Source organism: Trachurus japonicus, chromosome 14 (genome assembly GCF_045865225.1).
Source record: "Trachurus japonicus isolate A0001 chromosome 14, Traja_1.0".
NCBI classification, from domain to species: Eukaryota; Metazoa; Chordata; class Actinopteri; order Carangiformes; family Carangidae; genus Trachurus; species Trachurus japonicus.
This window is the reverse complement of record NC_140920.1, coordinates 19,542,474-19,557,810: the sequence shown is the minus strand read 5'-3', so window position 1 is coordinate 19,557,810 and position 15,337 is coordinate 19,542,474. Positions and strand designations below refer to the sequence as shown.

The 15,337-nt window shown below is 41.5% G+C and overlaps 1 protein-coding gene across 1 annotated transcript in view; it reads left to right on the top strand.

Annotated features, from left to right (window-relative positions):
* The window catches only part of wwc1 (WW and C2 domain containing 1), a 48,761-nt gene that overhangs the window by 12,073 nt on the left and 21,351 nt on the right, over positions 1–15,337 (top strand). Inside the window, exons 2-6 of the mRNA XM_085798241.1 lie at positions 4,997–5,106; positions 5,849–6,052; positions 7,148–7,224; positions 7,358–7,437; positions 11,419–11,548. Of these exons, the coding sequence (XP_085654367.1) occupies positions 4,997–5,106; positions 5,849–6,052; positions 7,148–7,224; positions 7,358–7,437; positions 11,419–11,548 (601 nt within the window). The remainder of the gene's footprint in view (positions 1–4,996; positions 5,107–5,848; positions 6,053–7,147; positions 7,225–7,357; positions 7,438–11,418; positions 11,549–15,337) is intronic.

Sequence of the window (15,337 nt, the reverse complement as noted above, 5' to 3'; positions counted from 1 at the left end):
ACTGCAATAGAAAAAAGGATTAAATGCTGAAACCTGGGATATTGAACCAATCAGACTGGTTCTCACAAAACAAGCTACATATTTGCATCAGATTACTGGGATTCAAGTTAACACAGTGATGTATGTGCATGTTGGAATTAGAGGCACATTGTAATGTAATGTGCTTTTGAACTGTAACTGCTGCATAAATGCAGTTCATTTAGTGTATCACTCATCTTCTGGGTCTGGTTAATAGACTGGTTGAAGTGTATGCTGGCGTTTCTGTGTTCATTTTTTTAATATAATGGTCACATTTTGAGCCTAAAGTGATACCTCTTTTTTTTTCTTAGTTGTGTTCTTTTGTAATAATAGTAATAAATAACCTAGTAAGTGAGTGAAATCAAAGACAGAAGTATCATAACCATTCGAAAATAGTCAATTGCTAGTTTGTTAGGTGTCTCTACTCAATTTCATATCTGTATCTATGATTTTTGTTGTGTTTTACTTTGAGTTATATCATTGTTAATTCATTAATAGCTTCAGGATTCTATTCCCCGTATCAGCCTGGTGGTGGTGGCAGCATCACGTTATCTAACAAAATATTGTTTTGAGAGCAGCAACAGTGATGTTTATAAAAAGCCACTGTAAGTCAGAAATAATGAGTGAAGGAGCCACAGAGTTGTTATAATGTTTTTGTATAAGTTTATTTGCCGAACAGGTGCATTGATGTATGTCTCTCCCTAGGATGGATTGTATTGAACAGTAAATGTTTGAGCTCTTAATTATTTAGAACTGTTCCAAAACAGATATTGGATGAATATTAGACCTTTATCAGAAAGGAGACTGGAAATGGAGACTCACTGCATGTTTGCGCTCCAACCATTCAGCAATCAGGAAGTGCCAATTTCTGTCCACATTACCTGTTGTCAGTATGTGGGGGCTCCCTGCCAATCTTAGGCACTTGGAGCACTAAAGCAAGGGATCACATGGGAAGCTCTACAAATGGCTATTAAATGAGTGACAGTGAAATGGAGGTTATACCGTCACCACCACGACCAGCTGGTCCACCGCACTGAGGGAAACCGTGATAGAGAGCGACGAGTTGAGGTCAGCGACTCCCCTCGGCCCCGGCGATTAGAGGACGGGATTTAGTGGGTGAGCGGAGAGAGAGAGAGAGAGAGAGGGAGAGAGAGAGGGAGGAATCAAATAATGGGATGTGGATGCCCAGGCCAGCCAACCAGCCGGCTTTTTCTGGGATCAGCGGTTGGCAGAAACCTCCCCGTCTTTCCTGAGTCTAAATTTAGAGCAGCAGAGCCGAGGGGATCTTCTCCGGGCCCCTTTCATTATTCATCAGCTGAAAAAGGACCCAGTTCAGTTTCTGTGCTGAGCAGCAGCGAGTGGCTGCTCCGTGTTTGTGTGTAGCCTACACGCAGTCACGAAGCACGAGAGACACCAGAAGAGTCTCGCTTTTTTTACTCTGCTGTTTGTGGTCTCCAACAATTTCTTCAACGAGGGGTCACTTCCCTTACATTTATTTGTGTATCCCCTGTGATGTTCGAGATGCAATTAGTGAGGATTTGGTGTGTGATGTTTTATTGCTTTATCATGACATTTGTTGAAAAAAAAAATTTATGCAGGTAGGAAATATCTCGGCATGAAGTTTTATTTTGATTAAGAATGGGTTATGGGTTATGGTTGCAGGTTGTGTATTGATCTGGGTCCTCAAAGCTCCACAGCTGTCACTCAATCTCTCATCCACCCTGTTTACTGTGCTACTACTCTCCCTGACACTACAGGCATCAGGAAAGAAACTGTTCTCAGACACGTGATGATGACTCACGACAACAAACCAGCCTAAATGTTTTAACGTCAATGAAAAGACCGCAAGATGCAATATTTACAGAAGGGTACTCATGACAAGGCGGGAGAAAAGGGGACGGGGGGGGGGGTGACAGGTCATCTATTTAAATATTTATCCACTGTCAAACATGTTAGAGTACCAACTCCATGTGTACGCTGTCGGTGCTGGGCTTTTTTTGTGTAGTAGTACAACAGGGGCTTGGGTAATTAGCTGATATACACTGCATTTTATAGTAGAATAGATATTGTTTCCACTGTGTTATTTTGGCACCCCCCCCCCCCCACCAGTGAGGAATGACATGACTGAATGAATGAAGATCACAGAGCAGAAAGAAAATATGTGGTGAAAGCTCACTCTGCAACACTTGAGCTCAGCAGAACGTCTACTCTGCAGTTCAGGTTTTATTAGTAGTTTCTGTGTCATGTTTGTTTGAGATTTGGTTCAGAAATCACAATCGGGAATTACTGATCGTGTTATTAACGTGATAAGAAGCTAAATTCTTAAATGTGTTGATGAAACTACTTTAGAAGATTTGGGGATTTGGAGAGAAACCTGTTGAAACTCCTGAATTTTTAGGGTATTTGAGGAGTTTGAGCTAGAGCCAGATTCCCCTGTAAAATCAGGATCAATGCTGTTAGCAGTTTGTGTAGGATAAATTGTATCATGACTCAACTAACCTGTAAAAATCATACTGACGCTGTCTGTTAGCTTAGCTGAAGACGGTTTTAAAATGTGTCTAAAATATTCTCATAAATCCTCTCATTGTTAAGATATAATTTCATCTCATTAATTAGTAATAATATTCTATCCATAAAAGGAAAGTTCTCATAATAGTGTTTATCATTCCTATTGGATTGAGCAGTAACTCCTTAAAAAAATATCACTGGGAACTGACATGTGGTATATATTTTGAGTTGTGCACAGTATACAAAAAACACATTGAGATAATATATGCGTCAGTGTGAATGGTCACATTTGCTTTTCATTTGTAGTTAAAAAATCTGAAATCAATGATGTGATGTTTCTTGGGTCTTGAACCAAACACAAACATGCACCTGCCTTTACATCATGAGAATATGATTTGATACGATATGACGACTTATGGTGCAAACAATGTACAACAATGCTGAGACACATTTCACCTATATCAGAAAATAAAATGCAGTTTCAAATAATTGTGCAGCAGCCTTAGTTGTATGTAGAGTTAGACAGAGAGTCGGTTACATCAAAACAAAATGAGATGGCGTTTAATTTCACCCTCACGGCTGCAGGGCGGTTGGTCGGTCGGTCAGAGTAAGGCCGCGGTCGGGCCGCTGCAGGGCCGAGGGTTGCCCCAGAAACCTCCAGGCGATGCGTCAGCGCTGCTTGTGGAATGCCACGGGCCGGTTTCCTCCTATTGTGACCGGCCAGAGCGACACCCCCCGTCACCACCCCCACCCCATTTTCTGCTCCCCCCCCCCCTCCTGAGGTGAATAGAGGACTCAGTAAAACACCAGCCCTTCCACCCCCACTCCCCCCACTCACACATTCACCCAACTTCTCCTCCTCCTCCTCCTCCTGGAGCAGCTTTCAGACAAACAGTGAGCCGGGATAAATCCATCTCCTAGTCTGGTCGTTACTCAGAGCTGCTGCTTCTGACCACGGTTTCATTTGGGTCACACACTCTTTACCTTTGTTATAGGAGCAGGGGTGCAGACTGGCTGTGTGTTACTGCAGAGTTATTAAATATTGAAGCACTAAAGCGGTATTGATACTTTGTCAATAGTTATCATGGTGACAGTAGTTTGATGTTGTATTTGAGCATCCAACTGATTCCTTTGTTCAGATTGCACAAAAAATAGTGTTGTTGGATGTTTCAGCCCCACATTAGATCAATAACACTGTTTACTGGGTTTTATTTTTTCATTTTATTTCCTTCCTGTAGGCACTTTATTTTTTCCCTAATAGCAACAGATGTTCAGATGGCACAAAACGTAGCATTATGATGCAGGACATAAGAGGAGCCGGCTGCAGGTCCAACTGTTCTGAGTCTGAATGCATAAAAATAAACAGTATTTGCTTGTGCATGCAATATTGTGTGCTCTTTATACTGTGAGAGGTTGTCAAGGAATAGTCTGAAGAAGAAAAAGAAGAAAAACTGCAATACTATGTCTTGCCTTTCCCAATCGCTCACATCATCGCCCTCCTTTGGGACGATGATCAAATGGCCAGGTTCTTGCCAACAAACAGACCTAGTAGTAATCTTGGATGTGACTTAGAGATTTTATCATAAGAATAATTCCCTAAAATGACTAACTAACTTTTCACCATCACTTCGGCACGTTGAATCTCTGTATGAACATTTATTTCTCTGTCAGATGAAATATTGATTGTTTTTCTGATTAATCAAAGTCAATTATGTGTAAAACATAGTGAATCTTACAAAAGCAACCATTAAAAAAAACAAACAGTCGCAGCTCTTCATGATTGGACAGGTTGATGAGCTGTTATTGGCTAATGCTAATTGACGTAAAGTGGTTTGAGTGCCACATACCAACCAGGGATCGAGATATGACATGTGACAGCAGCCTGGTATGAACTGTGCAAAGCTGGTTTGACATCTTAATCATGATTTGTCACACACTTGACATACTTTACCTATTGTACTTCATTAATATTTGTTTACAGTGCATTTCTCTCTCTCTCTCTCTCTCTCTCACACACACACACACACACACACACACACACCTTAAATACTTAGTCGGACCTGAGACAGGTTTGGGGAGTGTGCAGAGGCTTCAGATGAGAAACACGCCATGAATACAAACATAACTTTGTATTTACTTATTTCCATTGCGATTAGTTGTAACATTCCTGTTATTTCCTTTTAGGAAATCAAGGCTTCCCCATAGCTATTGTGGTGCTTCCATTGCAGTATAAATTATAATGATAATTACCTGTAAATTGCACAAGCATTTAATAACCCAAAGCCATTTATGACCACCAGTTAGGTGCGCATGTGTTCCTGGTGGCTGAGACATGCACTGACCTTTGTGTAACCACTAAATAGATGAATAACTATTGTGTTGTTAATAATAATGTTTCTGATGAGGTCTGTTGATCTCAGCGGCGATGGTTCAGGTTGTGAGTCTGTTCTCTGCTTCTGTTTCCCCGCAGGCAGACGAAGCCTCTGACGTTTGCTGACTGCATCGGGGATGAGCTGCCGGTCGGCTGGGAGGAGGCGTACGACCCCGTTGTCGGAGCTTACTATGTCGACCACAACACCAGTGAGTTCACCTCCTTCTGGTCTTACTGCTTGTTGTGCGAAGATTACAGAAGAACTTCTATGAACGGACTGAAATTTCACTCATTATCTACTCACCCTCATGTCGACTAAGGGCTGGGAGAAGTTTCAGAGTCCTCCGTGGCTTCTCTGAGTTACAGCGGGGCTCCGTGCAGCACTGCATGTCCATATGACGGTTGCAAATGGATACCACTTTTCTTCGTAACAAAAAGACACACCAAAAAACATCCAAATACCTCCATAGTACTCGTCTGTAATGTCCGTCTTGTATTGAAGCCCCGAAATGCGAAATTGTTCCGAAAAAAATAAGTAAGTCTATATTTCAAGCTTGTTTGTAGTGGAAGCTCCTCTTCCTGGTCCGTCCAAATCTCGCGAGATTTGCGCCAATACAAGACGGACATTATATTTGGATGTTTTTTGGTGTGTCTTTTTGTTACGAAGAAAAGTGGTATCCATTTGCAACCGTTATATGGACATGCACTGCTATGCCGAGACCCCCTGTAACTCAGAGAAGGCACGGATAACTCCGAAACTTCTCCCAGCCCTTAGTCAACATGAGGGTGAGTAGATAATGAGTGCAATTTGAATTTCGGGTGAACTATTCTTTTAATGGAGGAAGTTGAAAAAATGTTGAAATTCTTGTGCAGCGGTCGACTGCTTGTTGTTCATTTGGATGAAGCGGTTTGCCCAGATGAAAACACTCCCCTCTCCCTTTCCTTCTCCAGAGAGCACCCAGCTGGAGGACCCGCGGGCTCAGTGGCAGCGGGAGCAGGAGTCCATGCTGCGGGACTACCTGGCCGTGGCCCGGGACGCCCTCAGTGCGCAGAAGGAGATCTACCAGGTGAAGGAGCAAAGGCTGCGGCTGGCGCAGCAGGAGTACCGGCAGCTCAACGACGCATGGAGGGACAAGTCCACGTCGCAGACCAGCTGTGAGTAACGCGAGAGAGACCGAGGGAGGGAGAAGAAAGCGCACGTGTTACACAGTTCATTTGACATGTAGCAAAGCTGTAGCACAGAGCTATTTGATGATGAGAATAATGACATGTTGCATCATTAATGCAGACGTTAATTATTACGCAATTAAAAACTTGTACGGACCACACGCTGGTTTTCCATACACATTAACATAAGAGTGAGTACTGAAAGCACAGGCCTCAATTACAGATGCATGAGTTTTCTCTGACACATCCGCCTCCCTCATTACACGTATAATCATTCAGTGAATGGAGCCTGCAGGAAAGATACTGCAAATATTTTTTAAAAAGGGACGAATATAGATTTAAATATTGATGATAAAAATAAGATACTGAAAATGCGAAAGGAGGAGTGAGGCAAAAAAAGATAAGACGAAGATAAAAAGGAAAATGTATTTAAGAGAAATGGATATAGGAAATAAGTGATTATAAGAGGGAAGTAAAAATTAAGTCTCACCAGACTTGATCAGACATTATGCAATAAAAAAAATGTACATGAACAAAACAGCACAACATGATGTTGTATGCTGTATGCTGCTCTAGGTCCTCATGTGGAGGAGGAAGATCAAGGACACAGTGATTATAACAGACGTGATGTGTCGTGACTCGTGAATATACTTTTTTGCTGAACATTGAGGCAGAATTTGTGTCGCTGACTGAAGGTGACACGCTTTGACTGAGCTGAACACAAGATGAGGAGGGAAGAAAAGATTTGGGGGTTTTGTTTGCCTCCTTTTCACAGATAGTTATTGAGATTAAATTGCAATTGGTGTTTTCGGTTTGCAGAGGTATGTGGAAAAGAGAAAAAGGGTCCGTGAAGGTTTCTCTTTTGTGAGTCTGTGCTTTCACTCTTCAGCCATGAGGGCCAAAAAATAATCTGATATTGCTTCATCTGAGCAGATATACAGTATACAGTCCAGACTCACCACACTGACGTCAGCTGAGGATTCAGTCTCTGTTCTGGTGTTATACATAAAACAACTGAACGGAATAACCAAAGGAGAAAATCATTTTTTAATATCTTTTTTTCCCCTCCAATCTGTTCTGCAGTGAACTCTAGATCATCCTCCTCCAGCAAGTACGACCCAGACATCCTGAAGGCAGAGATCGCCACGGCCAAGAGTCGGGTAAGAGCGTCTGCTTCCTGTTTCAGCAACAACACTGAGCTGAGATCAGACACTGTTAATAGATTTTTTTTTAACAATAATAAAATGATAATATAAATATTAACAGATCTTTATCCTCCTCCTTCTGTGTCAGGTGAACAAGCTAAAGCGGGACCTGGCCTGTATGAAGCAGGAGCTGCAGTACAAAGAACAAGGCTTTGAGACACTCAAAGAGTAAGTGCTGCGTCCTAACACACTTCGCCCAGGGTCCAACCGTCCTACCTGTCCTTGTCCCAGGGGGTGTTTGCTCTTCATACCTGCTCTCGTGTTCACTTCTGGAAACTTTCCAGCCCAAGCCTCCTCCTGCTTGACTCCTGGCTAAAGGGCGCATTGACAGGTGTATTTGTTGATACTCGACTCCGTAGATCAGGTCCTGGTGCTTTAGGCTACATCCAGGCTTCAGAGTCTGACATTCCCTCAGTCTTCTCAGCTTCACATCTGGCTGATGAATGTTAAATTTATGTTTGAGGAATTAGGCAACATCCAAATTTTAGTATCAATACTTCATCCAAAATATCACGATGTATGATGTTATCACCTTCTCTTTTTTTTTAAACTTTACAATGCACAGTAAGCTAAGCAGTGAAATGAAGGTGAGACTCAGCTGCACAGTATTGAGTGCCAGCAAATTGCAGGGCTGCAACTACCAATTACTTTAATTACTGATTAACCTGACAATTATTTTCTTAAATAACCAGTTCACTGTATTGTCGTTGGTAAACGCAGGGAAATATTGACTGATCGATTCACACAGACAGAATCTTAACCCTCAAAATGGACATAACTGAGGCTTCATGGGTCGTTCCCTATAAGCCGCAAAAGATGCAATGATCCAGATGTTTTTATTTATTATTATTAATAATAATAATAATAATAATAATAATAATAATAATAATAGTAGTATTTATTATTATTATTATTTAGTTTCCCTACACTTGACAGAGCAGTGCAGTAACAGCAGGGTGGTGAGTCTTGTTTTAAAATGATGGAAGTAGAGATGGACAATATCGATGTGATGAGGGACAGTGTGACGAGTCTTCCTTGGCAACTTTCAGTCTTTCACTGTTAGTATCTGACAGGAGCATTTCTTTACTGAGCTTTGATCACATTGTTAATTTTTACTCTCTTTGTGTAAAAGAAGATAAGATGTAACAAAACACAGACGTCGGTTATAAAGTCGGGTATTTTACAAAGATGAAAAGATACGAAACGCACTGAAGATGACAGCTCTCTGTTCATTTGTCTTATCCTAAAGATTTACCTGTGACTCGATGACAGGAGCAGTGTTTCACAGTAAAGATGAAGGAGCTGAGACTTCCTCCTCTACCGTTGTTGCCCTGGTTGGATTTTGCTCCGTTCAGCAGCGTGTGGTCAGAAACTAACATGTAGTATATGTAAAAAAAGAATAAAAGTTGCCTAAACTGATGCGAGCTGAGTAGAGACCTGAGTGCAGTAAACGGCTGTTATCACCTCAGTTATTGCTTCAGCACTATCACACATTCCATCCCATCATTAAACACTAACACCTCTATAAACGCACTGATGGAACAACAGCTCAGGAATGTGGATGTGAGGGAAAACACTCGTCTACCTGACCTACTTCCACACCTCCCAACATGAAGAGAGTCAGCCGAGAACAACCCGCTCTTCTGATGGTTGCTAATGTAAACGGAGGGGGTTGTTGGTGTTTTTCTGTTTTTTTGAAGACTCAACAGCATTTCGGAGAGAGCGTACGCTTTGCCGCCGCTCCGCCGTCGGTGGACGCTGAATTGAACAGGAATGTCCGGTCTGTTTGTCTTGCCTCACGCGGCACAGTGAGAGTGTCAGGAGGATTAAAGAGTAGCTGAGGCAGAGCGGTCGGACGGCATTCCTCCATGACTTTCCTCTCCTGTTACAGTCATCAGACGCCATTCAGCAACCAATCGCTGTTTGCAGAAATACCAATAGGCTTAGACTGGAATGCAGCCGCACACTCAGCTCATGATAAGATTTTACAAAATACTGCAGCAGTGGAGAGAGTTTTATGACATTCACACAACAGAAAAGAGACAATTTAACACGCAGTGTAGCCAAAAGTATCTGGACGGCCCTTTTTATACAGGATACTGAGGTGGGAATGAATTGAAATCTTAATGGGAGCAAATACTAAGACCTGGGCAAATAGTTTTATAATTAACAGTTGGTAATGTTGCGTGTTTCTGTTGAGAACCTTCTGCATGTATTGGATTTAAATTTCTACCTGCGACTCACCTGGCTACCTCTTTATCCCTAATTGTACTGACTTCTCTCTCACTGGGGCTATATGAATAATAATTAGGTAAAAAAAAACCATACATAAAAAATACAGGGATCATAGAGTGTGAATCTATCAAGCTATTGGAGATGTGGTCACTACTGTTTAATGAATAAACCTCTGGAAGTGCTATAATAAATCACCGGAGAACCATTTCATGTCAATCAGAATATCACTATCTCACGTCTTTGTTATCAGCCTGAAAAATCTCCTATCAGCTGAGGTTAGGGTCCGTATACCTTTGGCCGTGTGCATGTTTTGACATTTAAACAATGACAGAGATAAACGTTTGTGAAAGTGTGAGTCGGTCATAAAGACAAATTAAAGTTAGAAATCTAAGATATTTAGTATTTCTAGGTCAAAGGTCACCATGCATCCACATCCACAGGTAGATTTAGACACTTTAGAGAATCAGGAGCAGGCACTGGTTGAACAGTCTGATAAAAACACTTTAACCACATTTGAAACGCACAATTTCCTATTTAGCTGGAATGTAATTTTCTTCGTTGCTACAGCAGCTATTAGTTTAATTGACAGTAGCTAATTAATTAACAGTAGTTAATTAAACAGCAGAGCCTTTGTCAGTATCAGTCACACGCCTCCCTATCTGAGTCGTAGTAAAGTGATCATTGTGATTTAAATTATAAAAAAGTTCACAAACAGCGTTTTCTCTCAGCATAAGTCCATGTTTGAGAAGGACTTAGAGAGGATTATTTGTTCTCTCTGCCTGTTACAGACAAGTGCCTCCCTCCCTCCTCCCTCCTCCCTCTCTCACTCCCTCACTTCCTCATTCTCTCTGTACCTTGTTTTTTCTCTCTCTCGTTCTCTCTTTCTGTCAGAGCCGCCCTCCCCCCTCTCCCCTCTCTGAAGAATGTGGAAGGACCTGTTATTCAGATGCATGCATGACTTGCTGATGACAGGGTTTACATAGCTGCTGCTGCCTCTCATGGCTGTTTGCTGCAGCAGCGTCTCCGTCCCTGCAGCCCCGTCCTCCCACAGCTGAAAACAGGCTCTGCTGTGCCTTACCTGGAACTTTACAAGTTGAACAAACATTTGAGTTTGTCCTCTAGGAATGTGAAAACACGTTTAGTGACTTAACTCGACAGAACGAAAGCAGAATTTATCCCTTTCTTGCCCATTATTTTCTTTTTCTCATTAAAAGTTTTGTTAAAAAAACATCAGGAAATGATAGAAAATGCAGATCACAGTGTCCCAGTGCAATGTGACAACTTTAAATATCTTGTTGCTCCAACCAACACAACAAAGAACAAAAATATTTTTTTTACTATGATGTAAGATAACAGAACGAGATCTTATCGTCTGTTACAACAACATCAAGGTCCAATGCAAACTATGAGTCAAAAACAAACATATTTTGTTTAACTGTGAATATCACTGTGTTTTCATTCGAAACACCTTTTTTTTTTTTTTTTATTAAACATCACAGTACAACGTTAATAAGATAAACCAGTCATATATATAAATAAACAAGAGTAAGACTAGAAGGTTAATGGAGGCCGAGGAGGAAAGTGTTGGGGTTCGTCTCTCTCCTGACACAGTCTGGTTCCACAGAGCAGTTTGGAAACTATGTGTGAGGAGACAGTGAGTAACGCTGCTCCATCACCCCGAGACGTGACTGGTAAAACGCTGTGGTCACAGTGAGTCAGTGTTGCCTATTGATGTGGAGCACGTACGTACACTCAGCTGGGCCAGCTCCCTGCGTACGAATGAATAAAGCAGCTAATTTAAAGCTATTTCATCTTTTGAGAGAATGCTTTGCTTTTGCTGATCAAACTGACCCCAATCCCTCTGTCTCTCTCTCTCCGTCTACCTCCCTTGTTCCTTCCCCTCCTGACCTCCAGGATCGACCAGAAGGTGTCCAACAGCCCATATGGCTACAAGCTGCAGGAGGCGCAGGCCATCCTCAGTGAGGTCCGCTCCATCCGAGACGCCATCAGCTCAGGGGAGAAGGAGAAACAGGAGCTCATGCAGGTAAATGTTAGATTTATCATCTTGGAAACAAAGCCTCAATCAAGTTATTTCAGCATGACATCTTAGGCTCAGTTTTATATGAGGAGATTTATTTGCTCATTTTGGTGGTGTATTACTCACTCTGTGTCATCTGAAGCATCTGGAGGAGCTTTGTCAAGCTTGAGAAAATTACCCTGAGGATGTCATTGTGAAGCAATCAGGGTTAACAGGGCTCTAAGTTGGATTTTGGCATCTGGGAAAGGTCTCTAATGTTTTTTCGAGCCCAAATCATATGATGGACAGGAGCAGGGACAAGTCAGGATATTTGAACCTTTGTTGCTTCAGAGAAAGTCGACCCAAAAGTCCCAGAGTTTCCTGTGTTTAATTTGAAGTGCTGATCCATGAATATTTAACTGTCCTTTTAGGAACCAAGAAGGGAATAGAAATACAGCAGAATACGGACAAAAACTGCTTTGTTGTGACATAACAAAGTTGCAGAAGCCCCAATGGCTCATTTTAAGGCTAATTCTTTTTGAATACGGGCCGTGTGCATTTCTCTGTGGGCCGAGGCTTTGATTCTTTCACAGAATAAATATAGAGCCTAGAACTGCTCTATATGGACGTCTACCTACATACAATATGGGGTCTTTAAAACTGATGGAGCACAACTTTAAGACCAGTTAGCAGCTCATATAGTCTAGTTTGTAGAAAGTAAAACCCACTGTGGTTAAATCTAATTCCAGCACCACCTTCCTTCTAGTAATTAGATAAATGCTTCTAATCCCTCATCTCAATTATCTGGATCTCCAACAGGAGGCAAGTAAACTTAAGTCTAGATTTGTCATGCATGTGGAGGCTGAGCATTGTTTAAAAGGTGCTGGAGGCGGGAGGATGTCGAGTCGATCAGCTCCTGTATCAACTCCTCAGCAGACAAAAGAAGGAGGAAAGAGGAGACAGATGATCTACATAGTGACACCCGACACTGAGAGCCACGTGGATCATGTCAGAAATCACAGCGAGGCCGGGTCTTGATGTTGTTTAACAGACAAACAGGAGGACGTAATGTCGCTGTAGATGAGGGAGAAAATGAATTACAGTGATGGAAGAACAGCAGGGCAGATTCTTGCCAACCTGCTCTTCGTCATTGGTTGAAGGACAGATCCAGCAGCGACCGGGCTGCTGCACTGCTGCACTTTGACAGATCAGTCTGCATCGTGGAGGTGAAGCGTTGGTGGAAGGTTTATTATCTGGTCCTGAGAGATGCTGATTTGTTCCTGTGACTGGGAAAACGTGATGTGTATATTTTCTCTCTCCTAAGCTGTAGAAAATCATCTCTAAATAGTTAAAATGAAATGTGCAGGAGATCTGAAAGCGGCTGAATGGCCCACCACAGGCTGAGCAAAATGAATGAACAATATAGCAGTGTAGAGAAAGAAAGGAAAAGGAGCAGTTTAATGAGATGGAGTGTAAGATAAAATAAAAAAAGGTAGATGACTCTCTGGAGAGTGTGTACATGATTTAAAACTCTTTATATCACAATGGAGGGGCAGACGTACTAAAAAGCTATTTAGTGGCTCAGAGGAGTTGAGGCTGCAGGGAGGCAGGTGGTGTTTTAGTGTTGCGCTTCAGTCATTGTGATGACGACCTGTACAGGAAGAGGAGGAGGGCGGCGTGCCGCGTGCTGCTGAGGGTGAAAACAATCTGGCTGATGGCAGGAACATCATTCATGTACAGAGTGTCATTTCCTCTCTAGCGCACGTGAGATAAACTAGAGCTGAGGAAGATCTGAGATCCACTGATCCTAAAGGTTGTAGGTTTGTTGAATAACTTTTATTATCACATTTAAGTCTCTTCTCCTGAAGCCAAAACACATAACACTTTCAGGTCTTTGCTGTGTTTCACAGTCAGTTTAAAAAAATCCAAAGAGATTCAATTTATAACCACATTGAACACAGAAAAGCAGAAAATCCTCACATTTATGAAAGTACAGCCAGAGGATGTTTGAGATCTGTGCTTCATGATGATCGACCAAACCGATGGAGGAGGTTCTGTCAGCAGTCAGTCAATCAGTGGTTGGCAAGTATTTAACCCAGACTTACCTGTCGATCCCTGGTCGAAAGGGCCCAGTGATACCACCAAAAATCTATTTGAATAATTATTACACATTTACCTCGGTCACACTTGATGAACATTAAATGAAAACTTGGACCTGATTACACCAAATTAGTTATGTGTGCAATAGTTAACACTTAAAGTCTTATAGATGCTGTTTCACATCTCAAGACTGTCAAAATAAGTGTGAATTATCCCTTTTTTTGGTCACCATACGCACTCTGGAAGCCTACAGTTGCTGCTTCACTGCTGTTTTCTTGCTCTGTCTCCATTCAGCTTTGTTTCTGTCTGTGTTCAGTGGAACGACACTGACTTGACTTCAGAAATCAGAGGTTCAACAGAAATCTTAAAAAACATTGAATGTACTTCCAAAAAACAGCCATAACCTCTCTTACTAATATAAAATTCACAAGTGTTTATTTTGATTTTTGAAAAGGGCAATCAGTTCATTCTTTCTCCATATCTGAATATTCTGCTGGCTATCCAGGTTCATTCAACCCTTAATTAATCTGGAGGAATGATTGAGAGAGTTCTCTCATTTGCAGTAATATCAAGAGTACATTTTAACTGAAAAATATAGCAAAAGAAGAGCACAGCAACAATTAATACAGGTTACAGACAGTACAAACAAACAGACAACATAGAACTGGACCTGGAGTCATTTATAATCATGGTTTTGAATTGACCTATTGGTACACTTGCATTAGGTTTTATAGTGTGTTGTAAAATGTTCCAAAAGCTAAAAGCTGTTTTTCCAATATTAGTATTTACACTGGGGCGTTGACTGTCAGCCAATCAGTTTTAAATAATGACTATTGGACCAGTGTAATAAGAAAGTGATGCATGATGGGGACTGGGGAGTTTCCATTAGGACTTTACAGATGAATTTAAAAAACACAATGTCTATTAAGTCTGTTAAAGATGTACCTGACCTTCAGGTGGCTCATGTGTTTAATGAGAAATTGATTGCAGTAGTATTGTTGGATACAGCTGTACTGTCAGATGTGTGATATGCATGTGGTTAATAATTCTGCTGCTTTATTATCTCTACTGGTTTCCATTGATATCTTTCATTCATACCAGTATGATAGATGGTTTTAAAAAAGGTCTGTGAATGAACCCAGACTGGGAAATTGACTGGTTGTGGACTGAAAGTCACTGGGTCAGATTTATTGTGGTGGTTTCAGCAGCAGTTCACATGAAATTGACAAAAAATTGTTATTTTACCAACTCATAAAGTTGTTTTTGGTTTTGATTTATCGCACAAAGTGTCTCCACCTTCTCTCCTATCTGCCAAGTCTCTGCTTCTGCTTCACCATATCTCCATTCAGTGACAGTATTGCGTTGCTGTGTTAAACTCATCCATATTTCCACCACGGCTACAGTGTGTATTAAACTTGCATGATGGTACTTGGAGTGTGTTCACAGGCTGCAGGTGTGAGAGTGGGAGTTAGCATGACATTTGTGTGATGTACAGTTTCTGGCTCTGATGCAACAACTGGAAAACAGCTGTTTATAGTGTCTGGTTGTTTGTCCGTACAGAATAAATCATCTTTATAACGTCTGGAGGCTCTAGTTTATATATTATAACACTGTAAAACATTTTTTATTGATCCAATGATGCAGATGTTTGATGAACAAGCAATGCTGCACATCTGCATCTGCATATCATGTTTAACAGATGATGTGGGAAAACCG